The sequence below is a fragment of the Apus apus genome, chromosome 25 (assembly GCF_020740795.1).
Source record: "Apus apus isolate bApuApu2 chromosome 25, bApuApu2.pri.cur, whole genome shotgun sequence".
Classification (NCBI taxonomy): domain Eukaryota; kingdom Metazoa; phylum Chordata; class Aves; order Apodiformes; family Apodidae; genus Apus; species Apus apus.
In genome coordinates this window covers 3,874,305-3,892,925 of record NC_067306.1, presented here as the reverse complement: position 1 = coordinate 3,892,925, position 18,621 = coordinate 3,874,305, and the positions used below count along the sequence as shown (strand labels likewise).

General features: G+C 43.3%; 1 protein-coding gene across 5 annotated transcripts in view; it reads left to right on the top strand.

Annotated features, from left to right (window-relative positions):
• The window catches only part of TLK2 (tousled like kinase 2), a 45,276-nt gene that overhangs the window by 7,199 nt on the left and 19,456 nt on the right, over positions 1-18,621 (top strand). For 3 of the 5 annotated variants that reach the window (XM_051640361.1, XM_051640360.1, XM_051640362.1), the window contains 8 exons: positions 4,374-4,445; positions 6,728-6,797; positions 7,840-7,883; positions 8,959-9,054; positions 11,966-12,133; positions 12,712-12,807; positions 15,743-15,835; positions 17,230-17,340. In XM_051640361.1, coding sequence (XP_051496321.1) covers positions 4,374-4,445; positions 6,728-6,797; positions 7,840-7,883; positions 8,959-9,054; positions 11,966-12,133; positions 12,712-12,807; positions 15,743-15,835; positions 17,230-17,340 — 750 coding nt within the window. The remainder of the gene's footprint in view (positions 1-4,373; positions 4,446-6,727; positions 6,798-7,839; positions 7,884-8,958; positions 9,055-11,965; positions 12,134-12,711; positions 12,808-15,742; positions 15,836-17,229; positions 17,341-18,621) is intronic. The other 2 variants (XM_051640363.1, XM_051640364.1) reach the window with 2 other exon arrangements.

Genomic DNA, 18,621 nt, shown 5'->3' with positions numbered 1-18,621 from the left:
ATGTTAATTAAAGCTGTCTTATACTATAGCACTGGGCCAGAGCAACTGTAAAACCATCCAACCATTTCACTTTGGTGTAAACCTTTGTGGAGTCAGCACTAACTTTTTAGTGGAACTAAAGATTGACTTTTTCCCTTTGAAATCTCTTGGTTTGCTACAGAATTCAGAAGAACTCAGATTACCTTGGCTTGAGGTAATGAAGTGTGTCTCTGCCATGGAGTTAGCAAGGGAGTTTTACAGTGCACGTTGCTGTAAGTCCACACTGGAGACTCTGGCTAGGCAGCTTGGGTTCCTAGAGCTGGAGTTGCAGAGCACAAAATGGAGCCTGCCCAACGTATGAGTTGTGGACAGGCCTGAGGGATCATTTTTGGAAGGCTGGAGAGGATGGGGGAACTGCACGAGTCATGTGAGGCAGTAGAGAGGCTTGAAGAGGAGCTAGGTGAGTGCTGTCTGAGTCAGGCTGGCTTTGTTATGGGAGATCCAATGGGAGCTATTATCAGGCCAGGTTGTTTCTATTGAAAATTCAGCCATTGTGCCTTGTTTGTGGCCTTTTCAGGGTTCTTGCAGAGGGAGAAATGACTAACCAGCTTGTGTGAGTGGACAGATTTTAAATTCTTGCCTTGGAGTAGGAGTCTTGAAAGCGCCTGCTCCTGTCGCATCCACTTCTCAACATGGAGGTTTTGTTGTGCATAGGTAGGTCAGGGACTTAGAAGCAGCAGTTGAGAGGTGAATCACAAGGGAAAAGAGCATGCCAGCTTATCTCAGAATGAAATTCCTTGCGGAGGAGGAAGTGTGTGCTGTTCTTGTGCTTGTCATTTGGGTAAACACTATAGAAACTATTAGCTTGTTTCAGATGACCCACGTATTTTGAATTTTTGCTGAGCCCCATCACTGATTCTCTTGACAGGGTACAGTGGATGAGTGGGCTGTAAGTGATATCAGAGAAGTGCTGTATTATCCCCAAGTAGTCTGTGCTAGAAGAGCCAGATGCCACTGCAGATGACTTCTTCAGAAACAAAATTTATAAGCCCTTCCAGTGTAAACTATTGCAAGTTTATTATTCCCCACTGCTACTTGCCCAGCAATATTGTCATGTTAGTTTTCTTTCCCATTGCTTCCTTGTTTTTTTTCCCCAAAAATCAGGTTTGTCCCGTTAATTCCTTTTGTGTCATGACCACTTCTAATGATGTGCCAAATTAGCATTTCTCCAATGTCAGTTGCTGGGTTAAATGTGAACAGCAAGGAGTGATAAAACATAAATTTGAAGGGGTTTTTATACACACTCCCTGACAGTCGAGGGGGAGATGTTTGGTTTCTTGTATCCATTGTCTAAACCTGTTGCTCTAAGCAGTTGATAACATGAGGTTATGTGTGGAACAGGATATCCAGCTGGATGATCAGGAAAACTTGCTTTTTATTTCTCTGGCATAACTGTGTGAGAAGAGGTGCAGCTGAGGACTAGCCACATTCCTAAACATCCAGGCAGTGCATCTTTCTGGCTTCAAGTACAGCACGTTCTAACGAGCAATTTGTGTTTCCATAGTTGGAATACCTGGAAACAAGACTTTTTTGCCAGCTGACATGAACAAGATGCTTCAGCTCCTTGCCTGTCAGACAGGCCTAATGCTTTACTGCAAGGGAAGTGTCAGTGAAAGGCCCTCTAGAAGATCATCAAGAGAGAAGTGGAAATGGGTCAAAACTTGTCTACAAAGAATGAATTCTGCTTTTGTTCACAATATCAGTGCACGTGACAATGGTTAGATACTTACAGACATCCACCAGGCTATTATTTTCTGCTTCCATCACTAAGTAGTTAGTTCCCTTTCACCCTTTCTACTATTGCATTGAGTCACATTTTATGCTTTTTGTCAGTGTAGTTTCTAGAGGAACTTTTAAAGTAAAGGGAAAGGTTTTTTGCTGTTCAAGAATCAGTGGTAAGAACTGATCTTTTGTTGCTGCACAAATGGGTTTGATTCCAACTGCTGGAGCTGTACATTTCCCACATGGAATAGTTGGTACAGGTAGTTGTGGTACTGGAAGCAAGAAAAACTGTGGGTTTTGTTTTAGACATTTGTTTCCAGCTGCTTGCATTCCAGAACTTTACATTCAGATGCAAACTGAGTGGATTTTTTGTACTGGAGAGTATGGTCTTGTATTTCTGAAAGAATTTTAGGGTCATTTCTAACCACAGATGGTTTCACCAGTTTATTTCTCCACGTTACCCTGGAGTACAGGTTATTGGTGAAACATTGGTCCTTCCTGAGCCATTGCCTCACCCTTCCAACCACAGTGTTCCTGAAAAGCTCAAGTGTGGCATTTTGGCAGTAGTTGCTCCTGTCATTTGCTATCCATGTGCAAACTGGAGGCAGGGAGATGTAAGCAAATGTGGCAACAACTTTCATCTTATTCATGTCAGAACCCCAGCCTGTCCATCTGAGACCAGCAAATGCTCATTTGTTGAGGTGCTCCTGCACCTAATAAAGCTATATCACACTTGCACAGAAGGTTGGTGTCATGAAGGTGCTGCTGGGATTTGAGTTCCTGAGAGGAAGCAAAGGATTTTAGAGGACAGCATTTGTGCAGTGTATAAACAAGCTGTTTACATGAGTGAAAAGATTAACTTTCTGCTGCCACTTGCCGTAAGACACTTTTTAATCCATGAGGCCTTCATGTGGATGTAGCTCAGGTTAGTGTTGGCCCTTCTGTTTGGTTGTGTTGGCCAAGGAATAAATTCCTCACGTCACCAAGAGCTGTACCTAGATGATTTGTTGTGGTGGGGTGGGGAGCTTGGTGCTGTGTTTAAAAAGCAACTGCATTTTAAGCTTTTGTGTTGCTGAAGAGATGATGTAAAATATCTTCCTAGTCTTGTGCTGTTTGTGTGGTGAGTTGAAGAAGTCATGGTATGGCTTAAATACCACCTGCAAATTTGCTTTTAAGAGGGAATCTTAAATGTGTAGCTTCTTGAGCTGTTCCAAGTATCATGGTTTGGGGTGTTTTTTCTTTTGTTGAAGGACCTAAGCCTGTCCTTTTAAGAGGAACACATTTGTAATTAACGTGCCCAGTGAAATACAGAAGGTGAACAGAACTTTCACTTCCTGTGGATGCCTGCTTGGAAATTGGGGTTAGTAATGGCCAGGTTGTGTCACAGGTTTAATTTGATGGTGATGTTTGCCTAATAAATGGGCAGGGGAGAGCTGCTACTCTCAAAAGTAGCCTGCTGTGGGATTAATCTTCTCCCCAAGGCTTCTCCCTAACCCCTCTCATAGGTCTTCTGCTCAAGTATATAGTGAGAAGTGGCTTTGCCTTGAGGAAAGGTTGGTTGGTGGGAAGTGGTTACTGCAAAAATTAAATGCTAAAATAGAATGAATCTTTGGGAGAAGATATTCACAAGTTATTAATGGAGAGAGGTGGCTTTACCATGTCATTCTTCCTGTTAATGCATTCCATCAGTAATTGTGAATCTTGTTTTTATATCTTTGTCAAATTTATCTAGATTTCTTAAGTTAGATCTGTGGGAGGATGCTTTTATGTCAGAACACTAGGCTAAAACACAGTGACTTTGCATGATTCACTTTTCTTTCCATTTAAAACTAGTTTTGATACAGAGTTGAGAAAAGTATTTTCAAAAAAGCTTGGATATATAAAAATGCAGATGTGTATCCAATAGAGCCTGCAAAGATGCAGGCAGACTCTTGTGAGTACCTGGATAATACTTTGGGAGATCTATCCAAGCCTCTTGAGTCTGTGCTTTAGCCTGGTCAGCCTTGGGTCTGTAAAATAGCCCAGTGGGAAAGATTGTTTCCTTGGTACCAGTTTTACTGCTGTTACCACAACTTGTTCACTTCTCAGTGTTCAAAAAGCATAAAAATGATGCATTTAAAGTAAAAATCAGTGGTACTGCCAGCATCTGGTTACAGTAATAGCTACCTTGCCAGATGGGAGATGCCTCTGAATTCCTAGTCCAGGGTCAAGCAGATGCTTGCCTGAAGAGCTGAGCTTGGAGCTACTGCTGCTCAACAAATCACAAGTTATGTTTATCAAACATCTTGGACTTGGATGAATACTGCCTTGGCTGTTTTGTGGAGGTGGTTCAGTAATTGATACAGAATTGATAACAATTGATACAGAACTATCAAAGGCTGCATCAGGATACTGAGCAAGGACTGTCCAACAGGCAGCCCAACTCCCATCTTGCTCCAGGCCACACTGAAAGGTGTTTAGTGCCCCAACATGTGCCTGGGGACTCGACCTGCGTTGCTTCTGTATTCACATGACTCGGAGCATCATAGTTAGCCCAGAGATGCAATGTTTGATAGGATTTATCTGCCTTGTATGGAAGTTGTTTCTAACAGTCTTTGCTTATTTTTCACTAGGGTCCATTAAATAGTGAGTCTTCCAACCAGAGCTTGTGCAGCGTGGGTTCTCTGAGTGATAAGGAATTGGAGGTAAGCAAGCACAAATCCTCGTGGTAATCTGGCTTAAGGTGGACATGATTCAACTCAAAACATAGAAGGAATTGTGTGAGAGTGAGTGACAGTGCTCTTTGTTTGGGGTGTGAAAGGGACCAGGGGAAGTATTTAGTCTAAATCTTAACCCTAGAGTCTTCAGACCTGCTGTGAAACGCTCCTTGGGGCTTCCCACCGTGACAGGCGGATTTTACCCGACCCTGAAAACACAGCATTTGTAAAGCTCAGCTTGTGAAATTGTTTTCAACTGCATTGGGATTTGTTTGCTGGTTTTTTGGATACAGTTTAGGCCAAATCAAAAGCCAGAGAGCATGAATGGAACAGCTTGCCTTACCTGTCAGAGATGTGACTTTGCAGAAGCCTGTACAAAGCAGAGCGTTTTATGAATCGCTCTGTGGAAGTGTGGAGAGGTGAACATTGATGCTTTATCCCTTTTTAATCTCACTGCTTTAGGATTAACTATTTCAAAACACTTGCTAAAGCAGCAACATTAATTTGGGAGTTGTATTTTTACTTTAAAATTCCACCTTAATAAAGCGAAATCTCCAATTTCAATTTTCGTTTGCATTTAAATAACTTCACACGTGGTTATCAGGTAAATTGTGGATCATCTTTAGCTCTATGATATGGCAGTGCTGGTGGGAGGTATCTGGTGAAGCTAAGTTTTCCCAGAATGCAGTATTTTTATCTCCATACAAGTAGGTAGTTCATAGTGGAAAACTGAGTATTCCTTATTTGACTTAGCTTTTCTATTGAACTTCTGTGGTGTGAGTTAAATTGACCAAGCTGACCTAATCAAATCTACCATTTCTTGCTATTTCAGTCTGTAATAGATAATGCTGTGTGTGGTTTTTGTTATGTAAGTACTTGAATGGAAAAACAAACTTCAACTGAATCTCATTAATATGCTTACAGCTCCACAGAGCCTGTGGTGTTACAGTCCCACCAACGCTGCTTAGGAGTTGCTCCTCACTCTGCAGTGAGGAGACAATGTCACTGACTTGTGCACATACAGGAGCAAGTCTGTAGATAGTTACCAGAGTTTTCAGTCCCCTCATTCTAAAAAGTACTTTGCAGACACAAATGTGTCTTAACATCCCCTCCATCTTCTTACCAAAACAGCAACTTGGCAGTGACTGGTAACATGGGACTGTAGATGTCCAGCATCCACTGGGGACACAGCCAGGTTTAGGTTCTGGCTGGGTCAGCTTTATCCTTTTTATCCTATTAAAGGAGGTGGATTGATTTCTGTGCTTCCTGTGTGCAAGTCTTTTGACGGAGAGCTTTCAACAGGGTACTTTGGACTTTGGTTTCCAAAGAGCACGGAACTTAGGTTTACCACAAACCTTCTGGCCATGACTTTCCCTCCCCCAGAGTTGTGTTTTCCACACTGTGGTTTTCTTCCTGCCCCCAGGCTACAGTTTAGTGGCTGCAGTGATTGTAAAGCATATAGATTGAATATTATTTGAGACCCCTTGGGATAAGGGATGTTTGTAAACTGACAGTGATGGAAATGACAAGGTATCTTTCTTTCTGGCAACCTCAGTAAGCTGCTTCCTAATGTTTTCAGCAGGTTTGGCCACATCAGTGACCCTGGTGACAGGGAGAGCACAGTGCCAGGGTCTCCTCCTCTCTAGGCTTGCTAATCTTGTACAGAGAGATCAGCCTGACACTGTTGGAGCCTCCAGGCCTCCCCCTGTGCTCTATATTGTGCCTGTGCAGAAATGTATCACTGCCCACTGCCAGGCTGCCACTCAGGTCTCTGGTTGCTCACAGAGATGTCAGATGCAGCCAGCTCTGGACTACAGTGAGAGCAGAGGAGGAGCAAACCAAAGTCCAGGGGAATTGCTGCATCTGTGGCAGTTTTCTTCTGGCTGCCATCTTGGGCAGCTCTGCCTTGTTTTGTGTGAGGTTGCAGCTGAGCACCAGTAGCTCTTGTAGCTATCTGCTAAAGGCTTTGGGGAGAAACATTAGCTGCAGGCAAATGAATTGTCCTGGTAAACTGTGAGTAGCCACTGGACAGCTGAAATCGAAAAAAAAGATGCACCTCATTGCTAAGCATGTTCTCTCCCTTCAGCAGCACATTTATCAGAAGGTAGTAGCTATTTGAGAGCAGTTGTTTCTTTAAGTACCAGCGCTAGAAACATGTACCAGAGAAGTGAAATGGCCACCGAGGACTTGGAGCAGATGATTTGTTTTGGCATTTTCTTTAAATCTTGGAATAACTGCAGAAATGTTAATTTTGAAGTATTGTTTAACAGACTCCTGAGAAAAAGCAGAATGACCAGCGGAATAGAAAAAGGAAAGCAGAAGCATATGAGACCAGTCAAGGTAATTCCCTGTCACCCTGCTGCAGGATTTCTGAAGGGTTGATAATTTGTGCAGGTTTTGCACAGTCAGTGTCCTAGGAAACTAATGGCTCTTCTCAAGGGTGTGTCAGGCAGCTTGTTATAAACTCCTCCATGATGGTGTAGTTCTCTTCTGGGAGCTTTGGTATCCTCACTGGCAGGAAAATACTCATCTTCTGCTTATTTGCACAAACTCTTGCATATTTATGGGACAAACTGCCCAAAGCCTTAACGTGGCTTCTCCTGAGTGTTGTTCCCACATCACTGCATATGCAGCAGCCAGACTCCAAAATACAGGCTGTACTCTCTTCCTTGCTTTTTGAGACCTATGCCTGACTTGGTAGAGTAAGTTCTCCCCATAACAGATAGAGAACAAACTGTGCTCAAGTATAAAGCAGGCAGCACTCTCAGAGTACTAAGAAAAACCCAGCCTATTCAAGTCCAAGTTCAGATTTTCTAGCAAATGGGCATAGGGGCAGATTTCTGTTTCTTTTATTCTTCAACAACAAAGTAACAGCGATTGTGTTGACAGAACTGCTTTGATAATTTTATAATAAGAGAAAAGGGCTAAGTTTTAATGAGCTGGTGTAAGCCACCACTAATTATCTCTCTAACTTAGAGGAATGCTTGTGAGAGATCTAATATGCAGTAATTTACCTGAAGGTGAAAGAGTAAAAGTGCCCTTTGTCCTTATCTTGAAGGAAATTTTGAAGAACCTATGCAACTTTCAGTGACTTAGTGTTTCCTAAGTACTTCAGCAAGTGCAAATGCTGTTTGATTGGATTTGACATGTTTGGAATTGAGAGTTAATTGAATTGTCAACTGTAAACCCTCCCAACAACAGCACAGAGCTGGAAGCCTGGGGCAGTCTTTTGTTGTGCAGAAGCTTTTGTTGTGCCAAGTGTTGCACCTTCCTACTGCAAAAACAGTGTCAAAATACGGGGGTAATTTTTCTGAAATGGCATCAGAACTTCTGTGCTTGAAAATATCAACTTTTCTTTTTTTCCTTTGTTTTCCTCTTTTAGGAAAAGGCACTCCTAGAGGACATAAAATTAGTGATTATTTTGAGGTAAGCATCTTTACATGGTTTGAGAAACCTGCTTGAATTTAAATGATGCAAAATCTGTAGATGGGATTGATGTGATTTCTGTTACGTGACCCATTGTATTAGATAATAGCTGGGAGCCACTGATTGAGGATGTTACCCTGATACTCAAATCTGATTAGGGAGAGGGAATGAGATTTTTGGAAGTTGTTTTTTAACTTAGCATTTCTTGAGCAGCTGATAAAGCAGTTTTTTACAAGAGCAGGCACAAGTGTCCATTGGAAGCTGATTTCCATTGGAACCTGGATCTCAGATGAGGATCTTAGTGTGCAAACATGTTTTGATACAGGTCCAGTGCTGCAAAACCTACCTGCAAAGTCCTGCTGATTTGAGTAGGAAGCTGTTTACAGGGTTCCCTCGTGGGAAAAGCCTGCCTTGGAAGGCTGGCACCACACAGGAGATGGAGACTCCTCCCCAGAACATGGATGGGCATTCTGAAAATCAATATTCTTTTCATTGCAAAGTCTCCAAAGTTTTTCTAGGTCTGCACAACGCAGAGCTCTGGCTTTTTATTTTATTCTTTTATTGTACTGAGTGACTTGGAGTCAGAAATTAAGTGCTTCTTAACACTTTTTTCCTGGGTAAAGTTTTTTTATAAGTGTGGTACACTGGTGCAGGAACACACAGATTTCTGTACCAACTGGATCAGCTGCTGTGACCTGCCCTGTCTGTACCAGGGACAGGCACAGATGTGTCAGCAGAAGTTGTGCATCTCTTACCACTTTTGTGGTGCACAGTTGGGCACATCTCATAGGGAATTATCTTCCTAATTTTATCTTGTAAATGCTTGAGCTACAGCCAGGTGTGCAGGTTTATATCTTTGTGTGTTCAAGTGAGAAGTGGGCTCAGTGCACGGGTGACTCAAGTGCTTCGCTGTTGCTGTTGTTTTTGAAAACAGTGCATGAAATTTTAGGGTTTTCCTCCTTTAAATGAGCCCCTCGAGCTTGTAAGGCTTAACTTTTAAGCTTCGTGTGTTAAATTTGCTTAAATGGAATACTTCTGTAGAGTTGCTGCTGATCAGATCTGTTCCTTTGGCCAGTTTGCTGGGGGGAGCGGCCCAGGAACCAGTCCCGGTAGAAGTGTGCCTCCTGTGGCCAGATCGTCACCGCAGCATTCCCTGTCCAACCCCTTGCCGGTGAGTGTTCTCCCTGGGGACAGAGCTGGTGGCTTTTAGGTTGGTGGCCGTGCTTCAGACAGGTAATAAAAGTTACTGAACAGGAAAGAAGTGTCTGCTGTTGAGTGATTTGGCTTATTCTCTGTTCAGTTCTGTGTCTTAAAATCAGCGGCGGGGTTAGGAGCATAGAATAATGGAATGGTTTGGGTTGGAATGGACATTAAAGATCATCTAGATCCAACCCCTCCATGTTGGCAGGGACACTTCCCACCAGACCAGGCTGCTCTGAGCCCCATCCAACCTGCCCTTCAACACTGCCAGGGATGGGGCAGCCACAGCTTCCCTGGGCAACCTGTTCCAGGGTCTCACCACCCTTACACTCAAGAATTTCTGTCAGCCAAGCTAGAGTCTTGGACCCTGTAACAGTGACTGGTCCAGCTGTAGCTGATACAAGTACCTGAGATTAGAGCATGCAAGATGAGTGTTCCTGGCATGCTGTGTTCTTCCAGGTAGATCACTGCTCTTCATAAAAGATGGAACCAGCACTAACCATCACGTATTCCATTGTAGCTCAGGATCTTCTGCATCCAGCTGGGAGTGTGTTGTGTGTTTGTATAGCACTAGTTCAGTGATCTTCCAGTCTTGATTGGACCCTTTGGGAATGCTGGAACACATACATACCATAATTCTATTGGGAAGGTCTTTTGCTTCTATTTACATGCGTGTGATTTGTAAGGAGCATTAGCAAGCAAAAGCTTGCAAGGAAGTGTGTATACGTGCACATCTGTTGCCTTTTTTGTTACATAATTCCATTCTGCTGTCACAGCATTTCTGCAAGATCTGAACGTGAAGAAATAACCAGTATTTTTAGGCTATTTTAGCACAGAGCAGCTAAAGAGATCTATTTCAACTAGCAAAGCAATATTCAGAGGCTCCAGTGTCCAATCCCTAGTTTTTAACGTGGCCTGGGCCTCTCTTTAAAAATTTTCAGCATTTGTTGAGTGTCACAAAAGTGTGGAGCATTATGGGAAAGGTTAGCATGCCAAAAACCAAATGCAGAGTCTTTGCTGATGACATTATTCTGCAGAGACCTTTGCACAGTCATGAATGTGTACTGAACTAAATCCCAACACGAGTGCTCTGCTCAGAATTCCATGTGTTGCAAGATTTTCAAAGCTTTTGATGCTGCTTTAAGGGAGAAGGTCAGATATGCTTCTAGATTGTTTTTTATGTTTACAAAGAGTTAAAAAAATACATGTTTCATTGAAGAGCCCTTCCTCCTCTTATATTAATTTACTAATACACCTCTTTAAAGAGAAGTTGATGAAAGAAATGCAGACTCTGAATGTTGCAGATGTGTGATGTGTTAGGGACAGTTGTTTATTCCAGCAGATGAGGTGCCCTACAGGTGTTTATAAGTTGATTCTTTAGTTTTCTTCTACACTTGTATGTGTTGAGTAGATAAAGGTTTGAACAGAGTATTTCTCATGAGGTGAAGATTGAAGTTAGTTTCAGCCAGGCCAGTTTGTCTGTCTCCCCTACACAGCTCTGTGTGTTTCTTATTTTCTGTTCTTTACTCTTGCACCTTAACCTGTAATGTTCACTTACTTGTATCAAACTGTGAAGTGCATTTGCAAGATCTGGCCTCTTACAAACTGAGTATCAAGGGTTTGAGCTAAGCCCCCAAAAATGGAGACATGAGTGAAAATTGGAGCAGACTGAGGACCTTACCTTCACAGTATGGTCAGGAGGAGAGCAGTGTTAAAATGTCCTTCACTGTGAGTCAAACGTCCTCCAAACATGTGAGTTAATCTCTACTGTACTGGAATTTTCTGCAATCAGAACTTGTGGAGGAATTGTAATGGCTTCAGGATCTTAGGTCTTGTCTTCAAACCTCTTGAATTGCCTGCCTTCTCCTTTGATCAGAAGAATGATCTGCAGGTCTTCAGACTCTTGCAAGGTCGCTCTCATATACAAGCACTCTTCTGGAAGCACACTCTTGACATTGAGAGTTAGCCAGAAAATATACTTTAGGTTGCAATTTAGATTTTTAAGAAAAACTAAAGCCTGACTTGACTGTTCACTTTCTATGTGGCATCTGCCTGGTCCAGAATTACAGCCTGGAAGGACTTAGATGATTATTACCCAGACTGCCAACTTTTAGCAGTGATGGGCTGGCTTTTAAAGCCGTGGCAATGACAGTCTGAGTGTTGTAATCAATGTAGCTCGGATGATTCTTGTTCTTACTGAACCCAATTCCTGTGTCACAGTTTGAAAACGAGTCTACTGCAGGAGAAAGGAGCTGGCCTTTGAGATGTAATGCATCTCTCCAGGATTTTGGAAACACATTAGCACTTCGCTTATTTTGCAGGAAATTGGCCCCAGCTGTAATGACAGAAATGAGGTTACCGAGGTCCTAGAGTTGGTTGGGTTGTTGACATTTAGCAGTTCTGACTCAGTTTACTTCACCAGAATAATGAGTGTGTTGTGACATCAGCTGGTTTGAGATGAGTCTTTAAAAACCATCAAATAGTCAAATTCTGAAAGCGTTGACCAAAGTCACAACGGACTAAGATTTTTGCATCTACGGCCTATTTTGCCCCACTAGCTCTAAAACACATATATTTGCAAAGGAAGGGGGTGTGTTACCCGACAAGGAATTCTGTCCTGTGTGTTCATTTGTTTTTTTTTTTCCCACTTCATCTCCTTTTTGATGTGTTACCATCAGAACCATCCTCCCAGGAGTCCCGTTTGAGTTCTCAGATCCTCACCGTGCTGCCTGCCCATTCCTCAGCTGCTGCTTCGCTGACAACAGTTTTGGCAGAGCCAAGAGAATGCCTTTTTTTTTTTCTTCTTCTTCTTCTTCTTTTTTTTTTTAATGTAAAAACCAAACAGAAAGAGGTTGATTGTATTTGTTTTGACTGTGTTACAGCGGCGAGGGGAGCAGCCGCTGTACGGGGTAGACGGCGGCAGCGCAAAGGACCCACAGGAGGAACACTCTGCTCTGCCAACCCTGATGTCGGTGATGCTGGCGAAGCAGCGGCTAGAGAATGAGCAGCTGGCACAGAGGGGAGGTGGCCTCTGTTTTACTTTTGTCTCGGTGAGCAGCTCTGGAAAGATTGGAATCCCAAGGGGATGTTTCTAGTCAAGGGATGGGGGAATTTTGAAGGTTTTCTGCTCAAAGACAGTGGTTAAGTGCAGCCTGGTTTATTGATGACCAAGTCTACCATCTTCTGGTAAGTTCATCCTCCTCATGAAGAGTTCTAGGTCCCAGGCTTTGCTTGTTTTGTTTAATGAAATGGACTGAGTTTTAAGTTAACAACTCAAAATCTTATGTAGATCAAAATAATAGCATCTGAGAGACTAATCTGATAGAGGTGAAAAAGCAAAAGAATGAAGTGCAGTCCTGCTGTGAGAAGTGTTTGTTTTGGCCTGGCTTAATCTCAGCTGACATGAATTACACTAGGCTTTTAAAAGCTTTGTCTTTTAGCAGGTTGGACCAGACTTCCTGACAAAAAAACCTGACTCTTGTTTTAATGAACTAAATCTCTAGAGCATTCTTAAACCATGAAAGTATGGTACCCAGGCCAGGCTGCACCTCCCACGTGAAGTGTATCTGCATGGGCCCTGGTGATCATGCTGAGGAGCTTATAACCATACACTAACTTTCTTTTGCAGGCCCAGCAAGGCAGCCCATCTTCTACCGGATCAGGGAACACTGAGCATTCCTGCACTTCCCAAAAACAGATTTCCATCCAGCACAAACAGTCCCAGGTATAGCTCACTAGACCATACATCTCTTGGGATATGAGATTGAAGCTTGATGCAGCTTGTCTTCCTCACCAGAGGATGCTGCTTGTAGTAGGCATAATGTTTCCACTGACAAGAGCCAGTGGTCCCAACTCAGCCTGTAACTGTCGATGAAACAAATAATTCTGAACTTTGTTCCTTATCCTGGAAAGGATGCCTTGCAGTTGCTGCTAATCTGTTTCAGCTTGCCTAATCTGTTAGTGAGGTTTTTCTGGGTCAACACTGTGGGCAGTTCTTCAGCTGTGTGCAAACGTGCTCAGGAGGGGAACACCTTTGCTGTGTCTTAGCTCTGTTGCATCCTCAGTGTTCTTCCTCTCTTTGTAAGTGAAATGTGAAAGAAACCTGAGTATGGTTGTGAGTGCCTCTATTCAGGCTCTGAACTGTGAGTGTGTCCACACTGCAGGCAGTACAAATATCCACAGTCTAGCTGGAAGTTACAAGTTGGGCCTCTGTAGAGTGCACCCATGACATAGTTTATCCATTCAAAGTGGAATGTGAACCTGACAGTGTTTCTCAGCAACTTCACTGACCTGGGATCAAGAAAAGAAGTAGCTCTTTTGGCTGTGCTGCTGTCCTCTCTTATGCCTTTTTGAATTAGTGAGATTCTTCTTGTGGCTCCATGGCAAGACTGACTTGTAGCTGTGTCATCTTCCTCTGTTGTTAATAAGGATGTTCAGCTCTGTCTGCAGTGCACCTTGCTTATTTCTTCTCCAAACCTGCTTTTGATCTTTTTTTTTTTATTTTTCATCTCTGATTTCTCTGTGGCTGAGCCTTCCCTTAAGTGACTTTTAAACAATAAGTTTTGTGTCAATCATTTTGTCACATCAGTCTGTGTCAGAGATGATTTTATTGCTGGGGGAAATTCATTCTCCATTTCCCCAGCAGGTGGTACAAGTTCTTTGTGCATGAAGAACAGCAGTTCTACCTCTGGGGATACTTAACTAGCTTAAGTCTCTGAGCTCTGTGCTGTCACTAGGGTCACATTTGTTGTCTGTTTTGTTAAAATTGTCTGGGAAGATCCCTGTTTCTTCCTAGTGCATGGAGAATTCTTGTGCAGGAATGATGCCATCTCTTGACAACCTGCCATAGATAACTTTCAGATTTCACTCTTTGCTGTCCCAACACCAGTGCTTAAAACAGTGGCCCCACCTGGAGTGAGCAAGATGTTTTTATTCTCTCCTGTGCTTAGCATGCCCTCAGGATCCATCTTTCTTGAAAAGGGTAACACATTATCTGAGTGTGCTTCCTGCCAATGCTCAGCTTCATGGTGTTCTCTAGAGGTCCTGACAGAATCCAGGAAGGTGCTTTACTGCATGATGAGGACATATTTACGTTCTTGGTTTTCCCTTCCAAAGCTGTTTGGAATTGATAGGGTTAAAAAAAAAAGCCTCTTCAATGACTTCCAGTTTGAATCACCTCTGGCAATGCCAAAAGCAAGTCAGTTGAGCACGGTTTTGGTAGCACTTCCAGTCAGTGCTGGGGCCCTGCAGGTGCTCTGAGGCAAGATGAGGAGTGATGAAGTCACATGTAGGAGCACACATCCTCACCCATGACTTCATCTGACACCGTGGCCATGTCTGTGTCTGGCAAAATGACATACCAGTTGTAAAGACTCTTGCAGCTGCTTGGCTGAGGGAGTGCAGCCCAGGTTTTCAACAGCCAGCCTTTCCCTTGCCTGCAGTGACCAAAGCTTTTGTCTCCCATGCTTCCTGCAGGCTGGCAGGAAGTGCAAACCAAGTAAAGGCACAAGTGAGGTGACCTGCCCAGGCCTCCTCATTGTCTTTTGGGATTTAAGCTCATCTTGCTTCATGTGCAGTGCTGGCAGGTGCTCTTTTTGACCTTTTCCATATTGGGCTTCTGTAGAGAAGCACCAGTCTGCCAGATTTCTCTTACTCCATGGTGTTAGCTTCCAGGCAAGCCTGAAATGTGGAGAACAGTTATTTAACAACTGCACAGGTAAGTCTCTGCTAACTCTTCTCAGAACCAGGATAGCTGCTTGCTGGCCAGAAGTGTGAAATCTGTGTGGGCAGCCATGGATGAGATTCCCTTGTGTTGCCTTGGGCTTTGTTGAGGTGTTGTGCTCATGTACATGCTGACTTCTTGCCCTGCTCTTCTCTACCCCTTAATCAGAGTACTGAGTTTGAAATGTGCTGTAGTCTGGAGCAATAAGGATGTCTTTTGTCTTCTGTTCCTGAGTGTAACTCTCACTTCATTGCCGAAGGTGTTTGAGATGTGCTGCACTCCATAAAACTTTTCCAAATAGGTTTCACTCTAGAACTGTAAAGCACCTGTCCCTAGTGGGCACTAATACATCAGTTGGTCAGAAAGAAAGACTTGTGTCTAATATTTCTGCTGTCAGTCTGTTATGATGTTTTAAAATAAAGGCCTGTGTTTTCTGTCAGGACCACCTTAAAACCCACAGGTGCTGCCTTTGTCTAGCAGGTGCTTGTCTGTGCCCATCAAAAATCTCATACATTTGATATTCCAGCTGAGGGGTTGGAATTTGGTGGTTTTTTTCCTTAAGCCTTTTTCCTATACAAGTTATGTTGCACTGCAGGGAAGGACAGTGCATGTCAGACACCACCAAGGAGTGGGCAGAACTGAAGGATAAAAACAGAATTTGCAGGCATGGAGGCTGTTGAAGCCTCTTAAGTGTTACCAGTTTGTGTTGAGCAGCTTTTTGCTAGCTGCCTGAACCTCCTCTGTGGGAGGAACCCACCATGCAATAAACAAAGTGAAGAATGGAAAAATTTCTTCCCCAGACTGGTGGGGTGCAGGGGATCAGTTCCTTCTTCTTAGACCTAACTCTTCAGGTCAGAGACACTCTGTGATGTTACATGCTGGCCATCTGAAATATCTGCCTTTCTTAAATGTGGTTTATGGTGATGTTTCCCTACAGTCTGACCTCACAATGGAAAAAATATCTGCACTAGAAAACAGTAAGAACTCTGACTTGGAGAAGAAGGAGGGGAGGATAGATGACTTATTAAGAGTAAGTATTTAAGTGGAACAACTCTTCTAAAAGCTGCTGTTTAAAGACACCTGGAATGCATGTGCCAGCTAGGCTGAAAAGCAGGATTCTGTATCCCTACCATTTGTAGAACTTGCATTCTCAAGGTAAAACAAATCCAGTCATTCCTTACCTGCAGGATAATTGTCTGGCTTGTAGATCCTCTGTTTGGGCCTGCCTGAATCCACAGGCAGTGTAGCAGTGACTGTGGCTACAGCGTGCAGGGTTATTGTAGCTCAGATGTTTGTGTCCTCAGCAGTGTGTTAGCCTTTCTTTGACCTGTTGCACACTTTTTGTGTATATTGCTAGCTAACCTAACATGTTTCTCTTCAGAATTATCCCCCTCTTCTAAATATTGAGGAGCTGACTCTGCTTTTTGTGTAGTAGTGTGTTCAGTAGACTGGGAGGGTGTATTCTGAAATGCTCATTCATGAGAGTCAGCAACATGTATAGAGATGAGGAGAACATCTTTTGGTCAAACCTAAGGAATAAAGCTTCTCTTAACCCATTCTTCAGGAAAAGAGAAAGACCTTTAGATCAAGGCTCTGGTTTTAATGGACGAGTTGTAGTTGATTTAACTTTGATCAGCTGGAGCAGCATCTCTTCTGAAGTGCTGAGAAGGATTAGAAAACACTTTGAGTGGAGAAGAGTGTGTCTGATCTCAGCACCTAAAAGAGCTCAGACAAGCTCTCAGAGACAGAGGCTCATGTGGCCTTGTGGAAGACAATCCATGAAGCAGGAAATAGAATTTTGTTGGTGGGTTTTGGTTTTTTTTACCATTTGCTGTTTAATCAGAAGCCAGACTATTGGTTGGAAGGGGGATGGTTGCGTTAAACTTTTTATCAGTGCAAATGGCTGCTGTACACTGTGGTGGTGTTAAAAAGAGCAGCTGTTACTGGGAGCAGTCTGTAGAGCAGGGCTGATGCAGAGTCACTCAAACAAGAATTTAATTGAAAGTGCAAAGGGAGTTACTCCATCCTTTTCCTCTGCCAGCATTGTGGCTGGAAGAGGGAGGATAGTCCAAGGATGAGTAAGCTATTTTGAGAGTTGGTAGCTGTGGCAAGGTCTTTAATGTTGTGGGTTTTTTTAATAAAATTATTTATGCTTGTGTTTAATCTCTTTGTTCATTAGTTCCTTACATGTAAACCAGGTGACAGCATTTCCTTGTTCTAGAGGGTTATTAAGGTTTAAGTGGGTTAAAAATCGAAGAGCTTGTGGGATGTTTTGATAACAGGAACCTTCTTTTCTTATCCTGCTGCTTTGCTTTCTTTAATCTGATGCCTCAGGCTAGCTGGAGAAACATCTTCCTAGGTGATGCTTAGTTTGGCTCCTGGTGATTTTAAAGTCCAAGGCTTTTCTTCTCTTTTCACTTTCAGGCCAACTGTGATTTGAGGCGGCAGATAGATGAGCAGCAGAAGATGCTGGAGAAGTACAAGGAGAGGTTGAATAGATGTGTAACAATGAGCAAGAAGCTTCTCATAGAAAAGGTGAGCAGGGCACTTTCCACATCCCTGCAGTCACAGTTCACATCCTTGAAAACTTCTGTCTCCTTTGGAGCAGCACAAGCCTGCTTGTATGGCTGTGGTCATAAAAGACAACTGGAATTCTGTCTTGAATTATTTCTCTGCAAACAGGAATGTGATGCTAAGACTGGTTACTTTTCACAGTCTCAAAGAGTGGTCTCCCTTGCTTAAGTGAGATGGTCTGAGCTCTAAATGCAGCAGGCATTCCTTAATTTTGAAGCTCATACACCTGAAAATCAACATTGTCCAGCCCTGGCAATCCAGAGCAGTATCCCATTGTGCAGGGAAATTGCCAGATATGCTCTGTGACATGGGCAAGTGATTTAGACCTTCCCTTGTTTCACATGGCAAAGTTGGAGATGGTTGCTTTGTGTAAGACTGAAAACAGCACAGTAAAGATAAAGACACTGGGGAAAGTGCCAGGCTGCTGTTTACCAGCATCCAGCCTGCTTCAGTGCTGAAAGATTTCCAGATATCCTGATGGTTAAACAATGTGGGGGTTTGATTGCTCCTTCACCTGTTGGCCCATTGCTTCTATTGTTTGTGGGCACTGGATGGGCAAAACTACCAGGGTGCTGGCCAGTACATGCAGTCTGTTTGAGCTGATTTTGTCACAGAGCTGATTGTTCCTGGCTGAATGGGACTCTCCTTTCTGGGAGGATTTGTAACTCCGGGCTAGGTGTTAAGTAGACCTGGTGCTCAGGTCAGTGGTGTGTAGCTCTCGTGATGAGCTTTGCTGCTTCATCCATAATCCTGACTGACTGAAGCTTTGCTGCTCTCATCTCAGGCTTTGGAAATTTCCTCTCACTTAGCAGAAGCACTCAATGACAGCACCACCAATGTTCAGGTGTCTTGGTGACCTAACTGAGACTGTGTCACTTCTGGGAGTGCTGCAAGTCTAGGACTGAGCTACCTGACAGCTGCATCTTAGTCTTAAGGTGCATTTTCTTCCTTCATCTCCTCTTTGAGTGACTAGAGCCACATGTGGAGCTAAGCTACTGATAAGGGATAGTTTTAATCCTCCTGCTAGACTGATTTCAGCTAATGACAGACTGGATGAGCTGCCCAAGCAGCAGTGGGGAAGGAAAGGTGAGGCTGAAATGTCAGAAAGGAGGCAGTCAAGCAGCTGCCTGTCAGACTGGTGTGAAGCACCAGCAATAACGTGATCGATGCTTTTCTTCTCAGACAAGCAGCACTGAAACAATGGAAGGTGGTAAAGAATTGGTAGTGATTTAAAAACACAGC